The sequence below is a fragment of the Aulonocara stuartgranti genome (assembly GCF_965226115.1).
Source record: "Aulonocara stuartgranti genome assembly, chromosome: 17".
Taxonomy (NCBI): domain Eukaryota; kingdom Metazoa; phylum Chordata; class Actinopteri; order Cichliformes; family Cichlidae; genus Aulonocara; species Aulonocara stuartgranti.
Genome location: NC_138953.1, coordinates 10,462,298 through 10,485,573, shown reverse-complemented (window position 1 = coordinate 10,485,573; position 23,276 = coordinate 10,462,298). Strand labels below are relative to the sequence as shown.

The following is a 23,276-nucleotide window of genomic DNA, read 5'->3' as shown; positions in this document are numbered from 1 at the left end:
GAAATGAGGGCAAATCCAATATTGCTCAACAGCTACATTTTGTTTCAGTAGTTTGCAAAACAAAGTCAGGCTGCCTTTCTTTTTTTCTTTTGCCAGATTTTTTGGCAGTTCTCTCCTCCCATACAAAACTAGTTTTTGTGTGCGTGTATTTTTTTTTTCATGGTTACAACAATTGTATTCATGTGCACACAAAAATTAGGTTCAGTTCACAGTTTGGTGAGTAAAAAATGATGTATTGATCTGCTTTTGAAATGAAAAATACAGTTCACTTTGTATTTGTCTTGCCAAGATGCAACATACTTTGTTTGCCTTATTGATTCACGCAAATGATTAACAGGAAAGCAAAAGAAAGTGAATATTCCCGTAAAAGTTTGTTTGTTCTTTGGTTTGTCACTGTACGATAAACATGGTAACCACACAAGGCCATGAAATTATTTTGCTGCAAATAAATGCCCTTAAAGTTGGTGATGAAGATGTTAAACATCAATTGTGTCATGAAAGTAGTTATATGTAATCACTTCCTGTGTGTGTGTGTGTGTGTGGGGGGGGGGGGGGGGGGGGGGGGGGGGTTTAAGTGTTTGTTTGTTTTTGGGGTTTTTTCCCAGCGAGCCTACCCATATGGAAAAGATATATATAAATCTTATAAAGTTTGTATCTGTCTTGTGTGAAACTTGTATGACAAGCATATAAGTGTGAAAACAGATATAAGATCCCTTGAAAAATTATATAATGAAACTTGTATGTTTTGGATACTTACTAAAACAATGTATGAAAGTAATGCGAAAGTGGCCACTTTCATGAGTAAATCATGTAAGCCTTATATGATTTACTCATGAAAGTGGCCACTTTCATGAGTAATCACATATAAGTTTTTACTATTTCTTTTCCGTATGGGTATGGTCATATTTGGAGGCAAGGACAGCCTTTTGTAAATCATTGAGCAATCTCTTCTTTCCCTGTGAAATCCAAGCTCCTCTAGTGTACAACAGCCTTTGAGTCTCCAGTCTTTAGTTCTGTTTGGTGAATGAGGCTAGCGAAGATAAAATGCATGTAACAACCACAAGCTGTATCCTACTTTTGTGGATGCATACACTGACCTTTGTGAAAAGCCAAGGTAAGACCCAGTACTTCGGGTGATTTCTATGATCTTCTCATTTTAATTACACAATATTTTGATGTTGAAATAAACACAAAAATCATGTATGCTGATTTTTATTTACCGCTATCCAGATAATCCAGGAGCATGTACCCTTGAAGATTTTAAAAAGTATCATCTCTACGATGGCAATTTTGACATAAGTGGTATGCAGGCCAGTTACCCAGGTGGGAGACAAGTGAAAGTGGGCTGCAATGTGGGCTACAGTGGCTTTTTCAAGCTGATCTGTGTAGAGGGAAAATGGCAACACAGAGGCACTAATTGTCAACGTAAGTTAACATTCACTTATGAATATCATCTTTTTCCAGTATAACCAGTTAACACTTGCATATATGTCTTGCTGTATTTGCATATGTTTTGCTTACTCGAACTTGCCTTACCAAAGCAGCATAAACATCATTAGCTTGTTTGAGTTATTGCTCGAAAATTCATATCACAGACTGCAATGCTGAACAATATGTAGTGTACTTTTATGAAATGTACAGCAAATTCCACTTTTCTCTGTTGTACTTTTACCCACATTTTGTCTTATTTGCTTTAAGCGAGATCATGTGGTCATCCTGGCGATGCCCAGTTTGCCGATTTTCAACTTAGAAAGGGGGACGATTTTGTCTTTGGCTCAGAAGTTGTATACACCTGCCACAAAGGGTATCATAATAATTTTAATCACATTTTCCTTGTGATTTTATTTGTTTTGTGTTTCTTAATCTGAATAATTATGCATGCTCTGTGCATATTATCTGTACATTTGGCTTTTCTTTTAGTCATCTTCATGAATTCTCTATTATAAACCTGATTCAGATTTCAAATGGTCAGTCGGACAAACTTCCGACGTTGTATGGCAGAAGGCTGGGATGGTGTTATCCCCGTCTGTGAAGGTAGGAGCTGATATAAATGAAATTATGCAATCAGTAATATACACGTAGAAAGAAATAGCAACCTGTGTTTATGTTTTTGTCTCACTTTGAGGGGTTTTTTCCTAATGTTTTTCACTCCAGCTCAGCAGTGTCCATCAATTAATGTTCCCAACAATGTGAACGTGATGGGAGATGCAGAAGAAGCTACCTACGGCAATGTAGTTCGATTTAGCTGCAAGTCCAGCAATCACATTATGAAAGGGGCAAGAGAAATTTATTGTGATGAAAATGGAGACTGGAAAGGTTTGGAGGACGGCAATCCAACATGTGAAGGTAAAGTGAAGCTGGCTTACTATTGTTACTATTACTTTGTTCTCGAGTAATTAGGTAGTAACACCCAAATCACCAACCCCCTAAAAGAGAATAGAGGAGCAACTCTATATTGTATATTCAATTTTGAGCTATTATGAAACAATTAGTTTCGTAATAGTTGTGACATATTTAACACTATTTTATAACTAAAATGGTGTTAAATGTGTCACACAAATGTATGTGCCATGTGTAATGCTGTATTTTATTTAGGTCAAAATTTAGAATTAAATAATTATCACTTGCATACAAAATTAGTTTATTTGTACTAAAGGTACAGGAATAGAAAATGAAAACAGAATACATTTAGGGCAAAAAAAACAAAACAATTTTTGTACTTAAGTTTAGATAGTTTGGGGGAATATTTGCCTATTTGGTTAAAATAAAGGCACCACTGCTATGGACATAGTAAGTCCAAAAATATCAGCTTCAAACTAAAACAAAAAAACACGAACAACATCATAAAATTGGCCTACAATTGTAATTAATGAGAAAAACATTGCAGCTGCTTTGCTTGTTTGATCACTTTCACTTTTCTACTTCATCAAAAAAGCTTCCTTTCACAACAGGTTAATCAGCAGTTACCTTTTATGTACCTTTCTATGAGCAGTTGCTGTAGTTTTATTCCTGACTCTGACTTTATCCTTCAACAGTTGTAAAATGTGAACCACCGAGGATTGAAAATGGTTTTGTACTTGGAGATATCAAAGAGTACAATGAACGTGAAATCCTAAACTTTGAATGCAATCTTCAACATAAACGTGCTCAAGAATTACCTTCAAGGTGCACAAAGACAGGAGACAGAGCAGAGTGGATCCCCACACCTGAATGTGAAGGTAAACATAAATTACATACAGTTTATACATTAAATGCCACTGACTAGTGAGATCTGGAGCTGGATGTTTGGATGTTATGGTATTGCTCTGTCTTGGTACAACACACTAACTCATGTGCTGCATTTCCCATCATATGCAGAAATAAAATGTGAGCTGACACTGCCACCACTCCAAGGAACCACATATGAACCTGCTTATAGAAGTAGGTTTTCACCTGGTGAAAAGGTAACAGTTACATGTGAGGAGAGATACTGGATTTGGAGAACCCGCACGCGCTCAGTTGAGACTACTTGCAATGATGATGGACAGTGGTCTGTTAGACCAGTATGTCAAGGTATAAAACTACAAAAGCTTTAGACACATATTCTAAGCTCACTGTTCTTTGCTTTCATGTAGTTCAATCAGCCATGAGGATGATGAACAATTTTTTGAAGATTATCCAGTCTTTCTTTCTTTACAGAGGTTACATGTATCCGTCCACAAGATAGACTTTTGTCCCGCTGGGAGGCGTCTTGGCGTGATGAGACAAAGAAATTGGGTGATACTGTCAGGTACACATGTATATCAGGATACAAGAGGAAAGATGGAGTCACTCGGGCCACATGCACCAGAGATGGATGGGAACCAAATCCACTTTGTGAAGGTATGGTGGAGTTTAGTTCACTTTTCTTCTAATTCTGACATGATCGTTTTTAATTTCTTTAATATTAGTCCATATTTGAGAAAACAGGAGAGAAATGCAGAATGTCTTTGGTCAAACAGAAGCCTCAAAGGATCATTCAGTCATAGAGTAAAATCTTACAAACCAGCAATATAAATTTTAGAGACTCTGTGTGATAGTTCATAGTGAGAGAAAATGGTAATAACATTCATTTTTTTGTTTATTTGTGTACTAACCAAGCACTAACCGAAAGAGTGTACAAATACTCACTGGATACTATTTTCTGTACAAACTGCAAGAAACATTTCTACTGCCACAACAACTTTCAGCTGGATGTTGAATCCACAACTGAACACTTTTCTTGTCCTTTGACTGAACATATTCAAATATAAAATACAGAACTGTTAAATGGAATCACATTTACACTGGGGAGCTGCTGCTTTTACTTAAAAGATTATATGAAAGTATCTGAATGTTTTACATGACAAAATTATCTGAATCAAAGTAAATGCAGAAGCTTAATAAATGTGGTTTTGTTCCTTTCAGAGATAAAATGCAGGAGGCAACAGTTTAATAATGCAGATATTACTGGAAAAATTCAGGCTGAATACAGGTACAACGATCGTGTCCAGTATAACTGCAGGAGAGGTTATGAAGGAAGTTTCACTCTAACCTGTAGAGAAGATGGCTGGCATAGGTCTAATGAATGTACAGGTAAGAAAATGCAATAAACTTAAAAGGATACATTTATTCAGTTATTCAAGGACTACTGTTTTTCATGACAAATATAAATGTTGTAAACAACTGATGACAAAAGACAAATGTATAAACTGTATATAAAAGGTGAGCATTGCTTTCAGGACTGAAAAGTGAAGCTAATATGAAAGTTCAGTCAACATGAATTCTCTCAAATCGGGGAACTTGCAGAAAAGCATCTGGTTTTACAGAATGGTAAATGATCTGTATTTGTATAGCGCTTTACTAGTCCGTAAGGATCCCAAAGCACTTTACACATTCAGTCATCCACCCATTCACACACACATTCACACACTGGTGATTGCAACCTACATTGTAGCCACAGCCACCCTGGGGCGCACTGACAGAGGCGAGGCTGCCGGACACTGGCGCCACCGGGCCCTCTGACAGAAGTCTATCTTTAGTCTATCTTTGTCTTTAGATTCCTTGATGAGCTCCACAAACATTTTTCTTTTGTGAAGCAATGCATGTTACTCTTATCAAAGAGCTCCCTCTGCTTCCCTGAGTCTGCACACGAAATGGAGGTTTGCCAAAGTCAGCAGGATTCAATGCTAGTCACTTAATAACAGACATTACACAGTCTATTCAGTAGTATTAAGGATATTTAAGCCTAGTCCAAAGATAGTTGAATAATGTTATCTATGAATCACTACTAATAACACAAGAATGTATTCTGACTGCTCTGTGATAATATCTAAATGTAATATCTGTCTTTCTGATAGCTATAACAGGATGTCCAACAACGAGTTTTGACCGCAGACTTAAAGTTTGGCAACATGGTGACAAACTTTACTTCAGGTGTGAGGATGGTTACAAACCTCTCAGCAAAGGCTGGTGGGGTGAAGCCACATGTGTGCACGGTGTTTGGTCTGGAGTTGAAAGCTGTATTGGTAATTAAAGTTTCTAATTAAAGTATCTTCTGTTATTAGCTTGAAGCAAACACAGTGACTTGTTCAATACCAATGTCAAGATGGGGAGTATAAGATGTTTAGGTAGAAAAATATAAGTTTTGAAATCTGTTTTAAACATCTTTTTAACATTTGAGTTTTATCTGCAGTTATGTTTAAGAAAACTGGTGTGAAAATATTTTCTGTAATATCTTACAATAAGTGCATTCATACAGAGTTTCTTCCATTGCTTATTCTGATCACATTTTTAAATGGAGGAATGGATTTCATCCATCTGCAAATTTTTGCATAATTGTTTGTTTTCATATCCACCTTAGAGGAACAAAAGTGTCGAGAAGCTCCTGAGATTCCTAATGGGGAAGGAATACTAGGGAATACTGAACAACACGGACAGACCCAAGAAATGATATTCATTGATTGCAATGAAGGATACTCTGCTAAGATTGAGGAATTAACCTGTCGTGACGGACGATGGGATTTAAATGGATCACTTGATGATATCTGTAAATGTGAGTCACCTCAAGCATTATTTTGATGCATGTTTTTATGAAAAGATTACAGAGTGTAAATTAATAGTGTACATGTTGTGATGTCTTACAGCTAATCATGATAACTGCAGCCCTCCACCCAAAGTTGAAAATGCTGTTATTACAACTTGTTATCGGAAGCAATACCCATCTGGCTCTGAAGTAACTTATCAGTGTCGTGATAAGTACACAATAGAGGGGAACGCCACACTTAAATGCACAGCTGGGGAATGGAAGGAGCTCAATATTCAGTGTATACGTACGTACATAAAAATAAAATATTGCTGTGAATAAGCTTTAAAACTGTTAAAAACACTGCTGTCTGTCATTCTGCCTGCTGACATATTTCATCTTTATTCATCTTTCTTTCCCCACCCTTCATTAAGGGTAGAGAAAGACTGTAGTCCTTTGAGGGACGAAACAATGGAAATAATATAACCCAACATTGTACCAAAGGCACAATCTTTAACTAACCTTAAATATACTGTTTTAGTTTGGTTTTTGTTTTTTTGCCTTAGAACAGTCTGCATGTGTACCTCGGTTTACACACCTGCCGTTATCTTCATTTTCAGCACTATTGGTCAAATCAATAATGTATGTAACAATGTATATAATATTGACAATACTATTATGTATTTTCAGTGTACTGTGACCAGCTTATGGATGACTCTCTGGACTTCAGAGCAGAGAAAGAGAAATACATGACTGGAGAGATCATTGAATATCAGTGTAAGAATAGAGCAGGAATTATTGGCACTGCAACGTGCCAACATGGCAAGTGGGCTAAAGCAATAGAATGTGAAGGTAAGGAGACATAAAAAAAAAATGCAGTTTTCATACAAACACCCCCATGTGGTGCAGTTTGTAGGTTTAGACAATTATTCTTCCCTTTAATCACTTTTAAAATAATTACCATTCTTTTCTGACTTCTTAAAAGACTGGACATTTATTACTTCTTAATTACAGCAATGAGAAACTGAATGCCTATTAATAATAAATATTTAAAGGGAAAACTTGCTTAGTTTGAAAATGTAGTGAGAAAGTGTCTTATTACTTTGAATCTGATTTGGTTTCATGTTTATAATGTAAACCTCACAATAAAACAGATTCTCTTTTTCAAAACAGAGAAATGTAGAGTCCCTGAAACACCAGCAGGTCTAACAATCACCACAGATGTAACAGACGATCAAATGAAAAAAGGACAACGTTTAACATTTGCTTGTGAAAACAGGAATCACATCATCAAAGGGAATGCAACGCTTGAATGTTTGGAAAATGGACAGTGGAGCAATCCTCGTCCCACATGTGAAGGTACAACACTTGTCCTCTTGTGATCTTACTGTTTATCAGTACAAAGGATGGAAAAAGATTGCTATTGCTGTTTTTGGTATTTCTTGGGGTGTCGTGTGTATGAGTGTAAGTTACACACACTTTAAACCAGAAATTAATAGTTTGTTTTGAGGCAAAAACACATTTCAGGTTATCAGTAAAATGTCCTCTGCCTGATCTGCTCTTGTGCTAATTAGTTTGTGTGAACATTGTTTCTGGTTAATTCTTTGTCACACATGGCCACACAGTGTTAAGGTAAAGGAGAGTGATGCACAGGGTGTATGACAAATATTTCACTTCAAATGAAAAATGATGCATGACAGCAGGTCAGAGTGAAAATGTGATTATTGTGACAAAATATTATCTAATGTTGGTTTTTCCTCTGTTATTGCCCACAATTTTTAGCTGCCCAGCAATGTAGGACGCCACCACGTCTTTCAGGTGGACAGACCAAAACAGCGACTAGAAACACGTACAGACACAATGAAAAGGTCGAATATGTGTGTGACAGAGACTACGGCATGGAGGGTGGGCCATTCAAAACCTGTGTCGATGGTGATTGGGTTGGAGAGATGAGATGCCGCCGTGAGTTACATTTCCCTTTTGTTGCACACAAAGTTTTTAAATATGTTCTAAGTAAACAAACAGCCAGTGGAGGGCCGCTGGAACCAGTTTGACAAGTTTATTAAATCTGAGAAGTTGGTTAAGTGTGACGCTGAAAAGTTGTTTTCACTAACACAGACAGTAGCTCAAAACTGTTTGAAATGTGGTGCATTTAAGATTATACCTGAACACACCACAATGTAGACTTCAGGGTTAGTTGCAGTTATATCATTAAATAATAATATTAATACGAACAAGAAGAATTCGTTTTTATAGAAACCTCTGTAATAACCCACCATCCCCAAACTGTGCTGCAGCTCTGAGAACATCACAATGGCTTCAGTTCTTAAGTGGATGGGTTTCACTTGTTCACCACCCACTACTTCTCCTAGATACACTATTGCAGTCTTTGAGTCACACTTTGAGAGATTTAATGTCAGGTTTGCCTTTTCACGATTTCAGTGTTTTTAAGTGGCCCTCTATCATTGCCACAGACATCACACATTTCATCACCAGTTAACATGGGTTACATGGAGGAACAGGGAAATACAACATGCTATGGACATGTCAGAGGAAATGTGAGAACCTGATGAGCACACACGAACCATAGAAGAGTTTGAACTTTAAAAAAAAAAAATTGTTTTTTCACAATAAAATGATTAAAACAATTAAAAGGATAGGATCTGTAAGATGTGGGAGAGGGTAGTAGATGAATATATCAAAGAAGCAGATCATTTCAACAGCAACATGAGTTTGGTACCAGTACAACACAGTTTATCATTAGTTACAAAGAGTGCTGACCGCTTTCTAAGCATAACAGAACTACATATATAGGATGACAAAGCAGTCTTAAAGGCTGTGATCTGCACTCGGATTGCATGATGAAAACTTCACCTGAAATGTAAAATAATATGTGACGGTATATGAACATAAAAACGTGACTAAAAAATTTTTGTGACTAAATGTTGTCTAAACTTTTTTTTTTCTCCATTGCTCACACTTTTGCAGGTGCCCAGGGTTGTGGGAGGCCACCACCTCTTTCAGATGGAGACACCAAAACAAGTACTAAACAGCTGTACCAACATAATGAAAAGGTTGAATATATCTGTCAGCGTTATTACGTCATGAAGGGTGGACCGTTCAAAACATGTAATCATGGTGAATGGACTGGAGAGATTAGATGCCTCCGTAAGTAAAAGTTTTCTTTATATTTCATTCTGTGAAGAGAAACGTAAAAAGTCATTTTGGTTTCTGTTTTTTAATTTTGTTTAATTCCAGAGGTGTGACCCATATATACACAAATATACACGACTGCTTGTGAGCCTCTCAAGATGAGAAACTATGTATAAAATATGAAATTAAATATGTTACTCACAAACAGTGAATGCATTACTTTGTTGAAGCCCTTCAATAAACATCTTAAATGTTCAGTTTAAAGTCCACTGTGGTGGTGTACACCGCACGCATTTAAAACACTGTGATAGATTTTTTGGAGCATGTTGTGTTTGACATAAGAAATCAACAGGTACAAAATCATTTCTCACTGTGTGGATAGTAGGGTCTGAAGTTTACTGACAAACATTTTTTATGTTTTTCCATGATGAGCTCCAGTAAGACCTTCTTTAATTTTTTTCCTGTTGACTTCAGGTGATATTATAAAATAGACATGATGAAGTTGAATTATAGTACAGAGCCCTTGTCACACGCATGGTTATACGAGCACACCACGCAGTGAAATGTATCCTGACACGCTCCTCAACTGTGCAAAAAGAGAGAGAGAACATTATGTACATGCAAAAAGAGAGAACATATATACATATAACCATAAAAGTGAATTAAATAAAATAAGACAATCTGGAAATTTCAAATTGAAACATCTGAAAAATGTACATTGTGCAGGTGGGTATTAAAGTGTCTAGTACTGTAGTGAGGCTGAGAGGAGTCAGGCTGGGATGGACAGGACTTCAGCATGTAAAATAGTCACAGAAATATTACATAAAATTAACAGTGAATGTAATCACCCCACAAGAGCAACAGCAACAGTAGATCATCTGTGTACCATTCCAGCGTTTGACCACAATTTAGAATTAGGCAGGAGAAAATCAATTTTATTTGTAGCCACAGAGTCCTTTACAGAACACAATATTCTGTACATTCATGTATTTTACTAACATTAAAAGACTGTTTATCTTTTATGTCTTACAGAAGCCTGCACTGTGAATAGAGACGACATGAACAGACATAATATTCGGTTCAGATATTCAAGAGATGATAAACTGTATTCAGAACATGGTGATGAAATCGAGTTTACGTGTACCAGAGGAGGACCCGTTGGGACACTGAGAATGCGTCAGAAGTGTGAACATGGTGTGATACATTTGCCGACTTGCCAATAATGCTTTTATGTACAAGACTAGATAAACACGAGGGCACTAATGTGTCAATAATTGAAGAGCAGAATAAAGACTTAGACCAGTGAAGTACCAGTGCTGTATGTGGTCATTTCAATAAAAGCTAATAAATGCTGACTGAGTCTGTTTTCAGCGACTACGTGTTTTCTGAGTGAAATCTATCTTACATAAATCTTCTAACACAAATTCACAACCTATATGCCTCACTTGGCTTAGCCTGAGAATTTTATGATTTAATAAAGGTTGCCCAGCAACTGAATTTTGAATACTAACTATCTGATTTAAAGAGTTATCAAATGATCTGTATAAAAACATGACTTGGCTGATGTTTGTTCAGTCATAAAAACCTTTTGATCGTTCTGGAGTTTCCATAACTTCTCTCTGGGTCACTGTATGTAGAATCATTCAGACAAGGAAAAAAATCCACCTGACGTGTACTTTCCTCTATAATATAAGCTGTAATCTGTTATTGTTTGGAGCTGTAAAATAAAATTCAGTTATATTTATTTCAGGAATTTTAATTTAACAGGTTTTCTGGTTCAAACAAAGATTTTTTCCTACAGTCAAATACAACCCATATGAGCGTTTGCAAAATAGGCAGACCCAACAAAACCAGTTATCATGAGATGGCTAATAAATTACTTCACTTTAAGAGCATTCATGTTGTTATAGACAGTGTTGCTGTTAATGTATGTTTGGGGGCGTTGCACCCTGGAACCTTCAGAGGTTTTTCAGGGTTCTCCCTGCCGGATTGTTATGGGTGGGACAGTTTTCCTGTATGTGTGCGACTAGCTGTGGTTGTTTCTAAAAGTGGTCAGTAAACGTCCTAAAACTGGCACTTGAGTTTCTGAGCATTTTTATCCTGAGGTTATAACACATGTCAATACAAGCTGTTTGTGTAGTATCGCATGCTCTTTATTCCTCACATACTCCACTGAGATGAGACAGTGTGTCATTTTATGATCAGCATATTAGTAACAGCACAGTCTGCTTGAAATGAAAATCATGGCACCGATAATAATGGGACTCCCAAAAGCTCTCAGTCCTGGTGCTACTGGATCTAAGCGCAGCCTTTGATACAGTAGACCACGCTATTCTTTTAAACAGACTGAAACACATGGTGGGCCTCTCTGGTGCTGTACACAACTGGTTCACTTCATATCTCTCTGACAGAACTTTTATGGTGAGTATGGATACATGCTCCTCTAAGATCCATAAAATGACATGTGGTGTGCCTCAAGGGTCGGTTCTAGGCCCTGTACTTTTTAATTTGTATATGCTGCCTCTCGGCAGTGTCATCAGGAGGCATGGAGTGAACTTCCACAGTTACGCTGATGACACGCAGCTGTACATCTCCGTGTCTCCTGATGACACCAGACCAATGGATGCCCTTTTTAACTGTATCTTGGATATAAGATCTTGGATGGCAGAAAACTTTTTACAGCTTAACCAGGACAAAACTGAAGTTTTAATTGTCGGTCATGAGGCTCAGAGAGAGAAACTCTTGTCTAAATTAGAGGCATTTTCACTATGTCCTTCGCTACAAGTGAAAAACCTGGGTGTTATTTTTGACTCTGAGCTTGGTTTTATCCCACATGTTAAACATGTAACCAAAATTGGATTTTATCATCTAAAAAATATAGCCAGAGTCCGCCCTATTCTCTCTCGGGCCAACACGGAGATGCTGATGCATGCTTTTATTACCAGTCGCATTGATTACTGTAATGCCCTGCTCTCTGGTCTTCCTAAGAAGAATATTTCAACTTTACAACTCTTGCAAAACTCGGCAGCTCGTGTGCTGACAAAGACCAGAGGGCGGGCCCACATTACACCGGTTTTAGAATCGCTGCACTGGCTCCCCGTGTGTTTCAGGATCTATTTTAAAGTTCTTTTATTGGTTTTTAAATGTCTTAATGGTCTTGGGCCTTCTTATCTCTCAGATCTGCTTTTACCATACGAACCCTCGCGGACCCTGAGGTCCTCTGGTACTGGCCTTTTGATTGTCCCTAAAGTCAGGACACATACTCACGGAGAGGCAGCTTTTCAGTGGTATGGTCCTCGTCTGTGGAACAGCCTGCCGGAGGAGCTCAGGGCCGCAGAGAACGTACATGTTTTTAAGAACAGGCTCAAGACCCACCTTTTTAATTTAGCTTTTACTTAGCGTTTATTTATTTTTTATGCTTATTTATTCTATCCTGTTATTCTATTATTAATTTAGGATTTACCTAATATTTTTTGATTTTATTCTTATTCATTTTTTAATCTTCTTACTCTATTTATATTTATATTTATATTGTATCCTGTTCTTATTTATTTTATCATTTTACCCTGTATATATCGTATTGCGTCATATCTCCAGTGTTTCCTCGGAGGGCGCTCTCTGCACCGGGGCTGTTATTGACCGTGGCTGCTGGGTCTCTGGGGTCCTCTCAGCCTGGTTGGGGGGCTCCTTGGCCTCCCTCCTGCTGTGTGCCCAGCCCGGAGGCTGCGGTCTGTGACCGGCTCCCGGTGCAGACGGCTCCCTGTTATAATGTTTCCTCACTTGGCTCATGCGAGCCCAGCCCAATTTTTACTCTTTAAGTGTGCGCGTGTGTGTATGTGTGTGTGGGTGGGGGTGGGGGGATATATGTGTATTGAGAGTGTGGGGAGTGAGTTGGAGGGTGGGGTGGGCTGCTTTTAACTATGTAAAGCACTTTGTGCTACATTTTTTCTGTATGAAAAGTGCTTTATAAATAAAGATTGATTGATTGATTGAATAACTACAAGAGCCGAGAAAAGAAACTGTTAGAGACAGACGTTCTCGTTATTTTTAGCTTCCACTTTGCATTTATTTGTGGGTTTAATGTATGTTTTATTAAACAATAATAAATTATTAAACAATTAACATATTCAGTTACATAAAATCTGTCCTTAACTACGGAAATACCACTAGACCCACATCAAAACCTTGCCAAATAACACCAAATAGAATCTAAACAGTGCAAATCATTTTCCAATTCAAAGTCTTACTTAAATATTATACAATTTATACAGAGGCTTTTTAAAACAACACTGATCAGGCAGCTGTGATTGAGCAGCAGTGTAGATCCAACTATTTTCACGGTTGTTGTGGTCGTGATAATTTTGTGATGCCACATCGAAAAGGCTCGGATGAGCTTTCCAAAGTTCTACAAGTTGTGCCTCCATCGCTTGTGTCCAGATCACACGCTGCACTGCTGTGCTATTCTGTCTTTTTCACCAACGTTTACGTGTTTGCGTGTGAGCAGTTTGAGCGGCTGCAGTGCAGTGGCGTGTCCAGCGGGGTGGCCTGGGGGTGCACAGGCCACCCCTCCAACCAGACTGGCCACCCCAGGTGCCACCCCAAAGGCAAAACAATAAAATTCAATCAAATATCAAATGTACGATTATGTTTTCACGGTGAAGCTCAGATATCCGAGTGTAAGTGAATGCAGCATCGGCTTCTGCGCTATGTGCATCACCTAGCAAAGGTAGGAGAGCCAAGCACGAAAGACGGCACTGCAGGAAACAATTTTTCGGTGAAAGAAAATGAGGACAGAATAAATGTCCCGGTAAGTAATATTAAGTTTGTTGAATTTAGTAAACTTCGGTGAAATTAGAATACCAAGGAAAAAATAACACTTGAAGAATTATTGCAGCCATCGAATATTTCAGACAGTATGCTACTGAGGGGAGCTAACATAAGAGTTATGAGTTATAAGATATAATCTAAGTCGTAACATTGCTGTATGGAGCTGCAGATTTGGTTGCAGGTTAACATAGCTGGACTGGCCATCGGGCATACCGGGCATATGCCCGGTGACTTATTTTTTATTTTTTTTTGTAATGGCATGAACAATGAGAGGTGGTGGATTGGCCAGATGCAGGTCGATGTGTAAAAATAACTCAGTTGTTTGGTGGTGGCTATGGCGGGGCTTCCACAGAGGCCAGCAGGTGGATGAGGGAAGGGGAGGCAGGAGGAGCAGAGACCCGAGGCGGCCGCCTGTCCGAGTGTCAGGTGAACTGAACTTCAGGTAAGAAGTTATGACCTGCAGTCTATCTGGGTCAGATATAAACCAAGTTTAGGTGGAGTTTATTTTCGTTGTGCTGACTTTTTACTGTCAGTTGCAATAACTCGTACTGGGTTCTAGCCAGCTTGACGGAGTTTCGATACAGCTGGGTGGGTGCTATGATGTTACTGATAGTGAACGTTATTTTATTCTTAAGGTTAGTAGAGTTGCCAACGGCTCCTTAAAAAAATGGAATGGTCCCTCATTCAGAGAAAATATTACACGTTTGGTATTGAGCTGAGAAGAGACGCAGTTTGTCCCGGACTTTCGCTATAATGAAAAAAAGACACAAAGGAATTATTCTGTGGTTATGCTGCACAGATGCCTCTTCTTCTCTCATTCTCTTCCCTGCCTCTCCTGTTGCTACTTCAATGATCGGCTTTTCTCTCTTGTTTATTTATCGCCCCCTTTGCGCCAGAAAGAGGAAACCAGCAGATGTCACGCTAAACAACAGCAGCACGTTTAAGCTTGATCAGCTTTTGTTAGAATTTATTTAATATTAATTTCTAGTATCAGCTGATGTTTGCTGGAGCCACAGCTGTAAAGCTGCTGGTCTTGATGTCGGTTTGGATATGTGGTGAGAGGGAAACATGAAGATGAAACCAGGAGATGTCCTTACTGAATCATCAGAGCTGAACAGGCGATGGAGAAACAGGTTTACCTTTTAGGTCACATGAATGAGTTGAAGGGAAGTTATGAACTGTTTCTGAGAGACAAATAACACCAGCATCCTTTTCTAAGCAGCTGACAGCTGGTAACTGTGCAGGGGTGGATCTAGGAAAGTTTTGCCAGGGGGCAGGTAGAGCATTAACAGGGAAAGGTGGGCAAAAAGAAATACTTTTCTTTCTTATTCTCATTTAAAATATCTAGCTTTTATTAAATAATTATCTAAATCTTACAACCAAAGTTTTTATCTGACGTAAAATGTATAGAAATCATACATATACCAACAAGACTGTACATCACTGTCACAACAGCATTTGTTTTCATTCAAAGTCTTTATGGCTTTACTACCTGGTGGGCCGGTCTCTAGTCAAAATGCCCAATTTTCTGTCCCAGTCCAGCCCTGCAGGTTAATACTGGCAGTGTCACCATGCCAGCTGACTGTATTTCATCATCAGCCAGTGTTGTTCTTTATCAATATTACCAAAGTTGACCAGAAGTCAGCATAGAAAGTATTTACTTGCTTTCAGGTTTTATTCAAATGTTAGTCTTTTCAGTTGTTTCTCCACTTTTTCCTGTTTCAAAATCAAACACCAGTTTGTGAGATTATCTTCTTTTTTTAACAGGCAGATAAAGTTTTACATTGGAACTGGCTAATTTGTCAATTGTTTGTTACAAATGTTCGTATTTTAATATTAAAAAATGTTTTTGCCCAAAACATATGTGCACTATATGTCAGTAAAAATACTATGCAAATATCGCTGTCCTTGAATGCTGAGAAAACACTGACAAAGCACTGATTGTATCTCTTGTACTTTATCAACGCAGTATCTAAAAACTTTGCACCGTAATGGTTAAAATCTCATTCTAATAAGAGTTAAAAGCGCATTCGGTTATTAGGTTTATAGGATTGTTGAATTATGGTTAACGGTTGGTAGAATTTTTTTTAAACATTATCTGCCAATTACATCTGCCACCCCTCTCCAAATCTGTGCCCCTACCTGGCCCCCCCAACAAAAATTTTCTAGACACGCCACTGCTGCGGTGAGACCCTCACGAGCGATTGATGATCGGGAGCTGGTTGTGAGGTGTTAATCACTTCTCGTTACCCCACGTATACTACACGATGCACGATGAAGGCCAAAATCGGTCCGATCACCAAAACAGTCGCACGACTCAAAAATGGGCCAAAAATTGCACAGTGTAAGCCCAGCATTAGAGCAGCAATGTTTGTTCCCCTCAGAGAAAGGGAAGAATGGGAAAAGGAAAACACCTGGCTGGAAAAAGTTAATATGGGCATGTGCAGTGAATATCAGCGCTATGTGGCCAGAAGTGTGATAATATAACTTATTTTGTGTAATAAGCAACTGCAAGGATAGATGATTACAACAAATAGATCACTAATACATAAAAGTAAGGCAAGGCAAGGCAAGGCAAGTTTATTTGTATAGCACAATTCAACAACAAGGTGATTCAAAGTGCTTTACAGAGACATTAGAAACAAGAACAAATAAAAAGCATGATTTAAAATTGATTAAAACAAGCAAATAAACTAACTAACTAATTAACAAACAAACAACAGTATATAAAATCAAAACAGATAAAATCAGAACAGTAGATAAAATCAGTAGTTAAATGTAAGTTTTGAAATTTAAGCTTAAAGTGTGGATTTGGTGCTTTATTCAAATGCAGCTGAGAACAGGTGAGTCTTCAACCTGGATTTAAATAAACTGAGTGTTTCAGCTGATCTGAGGCTTTCTGGGAGTTTGTGGGAGTTTGTTCCAGATATGTCTGGTTCTGACTCTGGGAACTGATAAAAGACCGGATCCAGATGACCTGAGGGATCTGGATGGTTCATACTGGGTCAGGAGGTCATTGATGTATTTTGGTCCTAAACCATTCAGAGCTTTATAGGCCAGCATCAGAACTTTAAAGTCTATCCTCTGACGGACAGGCAGCCAGTGTAAAGACCTCAGAGCTGGACTGATGTTGTCCACTTTTTTGGTCTTAGTGAGGACTCGAGCAGCAGAGTTCTGAATGAGCTGTAGTTGTCTGACTGATTTTTTAGGTAGACCTGTAAAGATGCTGTTACAGTAATCAAGCCTACTAAAGATGAATGCATGGACTAGTTTTTCCAGGTCCTGTTGAGACATCAGATCTTTTATCCTTGATATATTCTTGAGGTGATAGTAAGCTGACTTTGTTATTGTCTTAATGTGTTTTTCTAAGTTTAGGTCTGCATCCATCACTACACCCAAATTTCTCGCCTGGTTTGTGGTTTTTAGATGTATAGATTGAAGTTCTCTGGTGACCTGTAATCGTTTTTCTTTGGCGCCAAAGACTATTACCTCAGTTTTGTTTTTGTTTAGCTGGAGAAAATTGTGGCACAACCAGTCATTGATTTCCTCAATGCATTTACCAAGAGCCTGTACAGGGCCTCGGTCTCCTGGTGACATTGTGATATATATTTGTGTGTCATCTGCATAGCTGTGATAGTTTATTTTGTTGTTGTTTATAATCTGTGCCAGTGGGAGCATGTAGATGTTAAACAGAAGGGGTCCCAAGATGGAACCTTGGGGAACTCCACATGTGATACTTGTCTGCTCAGATGTGAAGTTACCTATTGATACAAAGTATTTCCTGTTTTCTACGTATGTTTTGAACCAGTTTAGTACAGTTCCTGAAAGACCTGTCAAGTTCTCCAGTCGTTTGAGTAATATGTTGTGGTCAACTGTATCAAATGCTGCACTGAGATCCAGTAAAACTAGGACTGACATTTTTCCACTGTCTGTATTCAGACATATGTCATTAAACACTTTGGTCAGAGCGGTTTCAGTGCTGTGGTTCTGTCTAAAACCTGACTGGAAGGCATCGTAGAAATTATTCTGTTTTAAGAAGTAACTGAGCTGTTGAGAAACTGCTTTTTCAATGATCTTACTTAAAAACGGGAGATTTGAGATCGGCCTGTAGTTGTTCATTTGTGTCTTGTCAAGATTGTCCTTTTTCAGTATAGGTTTGATTACAGCAGTTTTTAGTGATTCTGGAAACACACCTGATAATAAAGAAAAGTTGACGATCTGTAACAGGTCTGACTCTAAAGTCTTTGAGACCTTTTTGAAAAAACTTGTTGGCAGGACATCTAAACAGCAGGAGGAGGAGTTCAGTTGACCTAAGATGTCCTCCAGGTCTTTGCTGTTAATAGGTTGAAACTGTTTCATGGTGTTTAAACAGTTTTTTGGTGGACACAGTACATATCCTGGATCTGCTGTTGATGTACCAATTGCTTGTCTAATTTTTTGGATTTTTTCAGTGAAGAATTTGGCAAAGTCATTGCAGGCCATGGTCGAATGAAGTTCAGCTGCCACTGACACAGGGGGGTTTGTTAGCCTGTCAACTGTAGAAAATAAGACACGAGCATTATGGCTGTTTTTAGTGATGATGTCAGAGAAGTAGGACCTCCTTGCATTCCTCAGTTGTAAATTATAATTGTGAAGTTTCTCTTTATAAATGTCATAATGAACCTGGAGGTTTGTTTTTCTCCATCTGCGCTCAGCTTTCCTACACTCTCTTTTTTCATTTTTCACCAGTGTGGAGTTTCTCCATGGAGACTTTTTCCTTCCAGAGATAACCTTCACCTTAATGGGAGCAATAGTGTCCATTACATTTAACATGTTAGCATTGAAGCTATTGACGAGCTCATTGACTGACCCTCTGGACAGGTCAGGTGTTAATGGGAAGACCTGGTTAAAAATTGCACTACTGTGTTCAGTTATACACCGTTTTGTGATCACTGTTGTTGATATATTTGTGTGGGCTGAGATTTTACTTTCAAAGAAAACACAGTAATGATCAGACAGGCCCACATCAGACACAGTAACCTTTGAAATGCTCAGGCCTTTGGAGATCAGTAGGTCAAGAGTGTGTCCTCTATTATGTGTGGCCTCTGTTACATGCTGAGTCAGCCCAAAGTTGCCCAGAGTGTTACTCAGGTCTTTAGTCCCTTTGTCCTGAGGGTTGTCCACATGAATGTTAAAATCCCCAGCAATAATTACACAGTCAAAATCAACACAGATCACAGACAGCAGTTCACTGAGGTCATTAAAAAAGTCTGTGCAGTATTTGGGAGGCCTGTAAACATTAAGAAACACAACTTTGGATGGGGCCTTCAGCTGTAAAGCCACATATTCAAAAGACTGAAAACTTCCAGGAGATAGCTGCTTACATTGAAATGATTCATTAAATAAGACAGCAACCCCTCCTCCTCTCCTGCTCGCCCTGACCTCACTGATAAAACTGTAGTTAGGAGGGGTCGTCTCGATGAGAACAGCTCCACTGTTACTTTGGTCCAACTAAGTTTCAGTTAAAAACATAAAATCAAGGCTGTGCTCAGTGATTAAATCATTAATTAAAAATGTTTTCCCAGCTAGAGATCTAATGTTTAATAAAGCCAACTTAAGTGTTTTAGAGGTATTACTTGTCCCCTCATGTTTGGGAGCAGTCTGTGGCACACAAGGTATGTTTACTATGTTTAAAGATCTTTTAGAGTGCAGCTCTCTGTGTTTTGACCAGGCCACATGTCTCCTGTCACCTAAAAGTACAGAAATTTTAAAACCTTCTAGTAAACAGGGTCCCAGCTTCTCCTGGGAAAAGTCATCACTGCCATAATCCTCACAGCCCGGACCCTTCACACATCACGCATCAGACTGCGGAGACAGGGCATGAAGAGGAACTAAGGGGGGCGAGGCTGGGCAATGTGACTTCGATTGCTCTGTTGAGGGTGGGGCTCGATGGCGAACCTTTGGCCGCTCTGGTGGGGGGTTTATGGGGGACAAAAAGGGATTGGGACAGGGGGTAGATCTGAGCCCAGCATTGACCCGCTCCATCATCTCCTCAGTGAATTTCAGGTGTGGGGAGGAGGGGGAAAGGGAGGGGGAGGAGGGTGATGGCCTGTCAGGGGTTTGGGGGACTGGGGAAGGTCGTGGTCCCTTGTCCTGGTCGTTGGTGTTGTTGAGAGAGTTGGAGGCAAATAGGGACCCCTCTTCTTGCCTTAGATGTCTCTCCTTTCTGAGGCTCTTCCTCAGATGCCATGGATGTCTCTCCTTTCTGAGGCTCTTCCCGGGTGGGGGCAAATGGAGCTCCTCCTCAAGGTTTCTGCTGGGCTTTGTCTGTTCTTGGAGTACTGTTTGTTCCTCTTTATGAGATAACTCCTCGTTTATCTCAGCCTTGGCACCAAGCACGGATGGATGACGTATGGAATAAAACAAGTTGGAGGTGAACAGTTTCACCCCTGACTTGTTAAAATTAAATCCATTTGCTTTGAACAGATGCCTGCGTTCCCAAAAAATATTAAAGTTGTCGATAAAATGCACTGAGTGGTCAGCACATGCTGATATAAGCCATTTATTCAGTGTAAACAACCTGCTGAATCTCTCGTCTCCTCCTCTGACCGGCGGTACAGGTCCACTGATGAATACAGCTGCATTCAGAGAGTTTACAGTATTTAATAATCCAGTAAAGTCCCGTTTCAGAACCTCCGACTGTTGTTTGGACACATCGTTTGACCCTGTATGCAGAACAATGTTTGTCACAGTTGGATATTCATCTGCAATTTGAAGAATTCTCTCCTTCAGGTTGTTGACCATATCGTTAGGAAAGCAGAGGACTTTAGTGTTCTTACCGCACATCCTTTGTACATCCTTTACGGCAGAGTCACCCACAATCAGAGTTTCAGGCCTAGCCTTTAGCTTTCCCTGTGGCCTTTCACTTTTCAACAGATTTTCAGACCTTATTTCGCTGCTTTTAGATGGATGGTTGTCCGATATAGATCCAGGGTCCTTTGATAGTGGAGCAAATCTGTTCTGCAGTTTCACATTCAGTTGTTTTGGAGGTTTGTTGTTAACCTTCCTATTCACGGTTGTCCAGTCCTGTTTCCTCCCGTATACAGGGGTAGAAGAGCTTCTCTGTCTCGTAGGAAGTGAAGGCCAGTCGGTTTCAGAGATTTCAGCTCGCTGTGCCCTGCCTGTGATACGTCCTCCCCCTTCCAGGAGACATGATTTATGTCTTGGTTTTGCACCAAGACAGTCTAAGGGGGGATTATCACTTGAGGATTTATGATAATGCACAGAGTCTCCTTTCTTGGTCATGTTATCTGTGCTCCTTAGCTGTGTACTAGCTTGCTCATCGCCATTGTTTTGAATCAAAGGCAAGGTTGTTTCATTTCCACACAGTCCATTTACCTCCACGTTTACTTCTAAGCGATGAATTTTTGTCTCCAGTACTGCAATCTTCTGCAGGAGGCTGTGGTAGTCATCTGTGGAGAGGGAAGGCATCTTGTTGCTAGTTAGCCTAGCGGTTAGCACCTTTCCAGGCTATTGAGGCTGCTCGGTGCCCAGACGCTGTAATCAGGCTTCAGCTGTGTCTAGGCCACAGACACACGGAGCGCTGAGGTAACCATAAAATGTTGCTGTTTCTGTTAAGAACACTCTAGTCCTAATGATCTACAAGTGTCCAGAAGTTATCGCAGGTAAGCTCACACGGAAAAAAGGGAAAAAATCAGCATAAAAATCAATAAAAATCAATATAAGAAGCAAAGCATTCAAGAGCAAAGAGATGAAGCGTCCACACTCACAAAGGGGGAGGAGCAGAAAGTAATACATAGATGAATAATGATGATGAGTTAAGATGCGTAATCATGGGAACAAGCGGGTTTAGAAACAGGAGCAGCTGATGAGCGTCTGAAATAATACCTCAACTGAAGCCAATTGTACTAAATGCACTATATGTGCACTGTTACAAGAATATTTTTCTTTCTATTATTTTCTATTATTTTAAGTTAAGCAGGACAGAGTTCTTTTAAAGAAAGATTTACTTATATTCTCAAAAGTTAAGCATGACAGGCTTCTTGGTTTGAACCAAGATGGCGCCGCGTATGGATGCCCTGGTGCTTCAGTGCGTTACTTTTGTTTTGCTTTTGTGCATTTCTTCTGTGTTTGGGCACTCCTCTGGATACTCTTACACCAGAGAAGAGCTCCTTAACTACAGGACTACAACGCCTGTGGATTTATTTCCAATATTTGTCGCATCTGTGGCAGATTTACTGCTGACTCTGACCAGGAAAGCGAGACGCCGAAAGAGAGGGAAGCGAGCCGGCGCACTCGTGCGTTTGAGGAGACGCGGACTGCGTACTGCTCTTCCTGGGATCTTCCTTTCTAATGTACGCTCACTCGGGAATAAGATTGACGAACTGGCCCTGATGAGAAGCATGAACAGAGACTTTGCCTCCTCCTGTGTCTTATGTTTTACGGAGTCGTGGCTCAGTGAGAACATCCCAGACTGCGCGCTCAAGCTGGAGGGCTTCCATCTGCTGCGCGCGGACCGGCAGGCCGCTCTCTCCGGTAAGTCCAAAGGTGGAGGTGTCTGCTTCTACATCAATAGTGGCTGGTGCACAGATGTGACAGTGATTGCTCAGCACTGCTCTTCCTCTCTGGAATATCTTTTTATCCACTGCAAACCGTTTTATTCTCCGCGGGAGTTTGCTTCATTCATCCTGGCCGCTGTTTACATCCCGCCAGACGCAGATGCGCAGGCAGCTCAGAGCGCACTCGCGGAGCAGATTCTCCACATGGAGCGGACATTCCCGGACTCTCTCATCATTGCTCTTGGGGACTTTAACAAAGCCAATCTGAGCCATGAGCTTCCCAAATACAAGCAGTATATTAAATGCCCGACCAGAGAGGAGAGGACATTAGACCACTGTCTATGATCCACCTAATCCCCGCGTACAGACAGAGGCTGAAGCTCTCCAAACCTGTCGTGAGGACTAAAAAACTGTGGAGCAACGAGGCTGTGGAGGAGCTTCGCACGTGTTTGGAGACCACAGACTGGGACACATTGAAGGCTGCTTCTAACAGCTTGGACGAGTTTACAGACACTGTCACCTCCTATATCCACTTCTGTGAGGACAGCATTGTGCCATCACGCACCAGGGTGAGTTATAACAATGACAAACCCTGGTTTACTCCTAAACTCAAAAAGCTGTGGCTGGAAAAGAGAAAGGCGTTCAGAAGCGGAGACAGGGACTGCTACAGAGAGGCCAAGTACAGGTTCACTAAAGAAGTGGACACTGCTAAACAT

The 23,276-nt window shown here is 39.8% G+C and overlaps 2 protein-coding genes across 3 annotated transcripts; one reads left to right on the top strand and one right to left on the bottom strand.

Annotated features, from left to right (window-relative positions):
• The first annotated feature begins 922 nt into the window (after positions 1 to 922).
• Positions 923 to 10,530, top strand: LOC309692842 (complement factor H-like). Of its 2 annotated transcripts, XM_082511670.1 has the most exons (17): positions 923 to 1,114; positions 1,231 to 1,425; positions 1,699 to 1,804; positions 1,958 to 2,034; positions 2,155 to 2,346; positions 3,036 to 3,218; positions 3,358 to 3,552; positions 3,679 to 3,861; positions 4,426 to 4,593; positions 5,358 to 5,525; positions 5,861 to 6,052; positions 6,144 to 6,329; positions 6,713 to 6,874; positions 7,196 to 7,381; positions 7,805 to 7,984; positions 9,011 to 9,190; positions 10,208 to 10,530. In XM_082511670.1, exons 1-17 carry the CDS (start codon positions 1,045 to 1,047, stop codon positions 10,396 to 10,398), a joined length of 2,814 nt encoding a protein of 937 aa, XP_082367796.1. In that variant the 5' UTR covers positions 923 to 1,044; the 3' UTR covers positions 10,399 to 10,530. The 2 variants fall into 2 exon arrangements, with proteins under 2 accessions (XP_082367796.1, XP_082367797.1); XM_082511671.1 differs by lacking the exon at positions 10,208 to 10,530 and having other exon boundaries at positions 7,302 to 7,381; positions 9,011 to 9,096.
• A 3,912-nt stretch (positions 10,531 to 14,442) lies between these two features.
• On the bottom strand, positions 14,443 to 22,193 carry LOC309692849 (uncharacterized protein). Its single transcript, XM_082511686.1, has 2 exons — positions 20,821 to 22,193; positions 14,443 to 20,706 (listed from the first exon to the last, which is right to left on the bottom strand). The coding sequence occupies exons 1-2, from the start codon at positions 21,470 to 21,472 to the stop codon at positions 19,835 to 19,837; spliced, it is 1,524 nt and encodes a 507-aa protein (XP_082367812.1). The 5' UTR covers positions 21,473 to 22,193; the 3' UTR covers positions 14,443 to 19,834.
• Between the last annotated feature and the right edge of the window lie 1,083 nt (positions 22,194 to 23,276).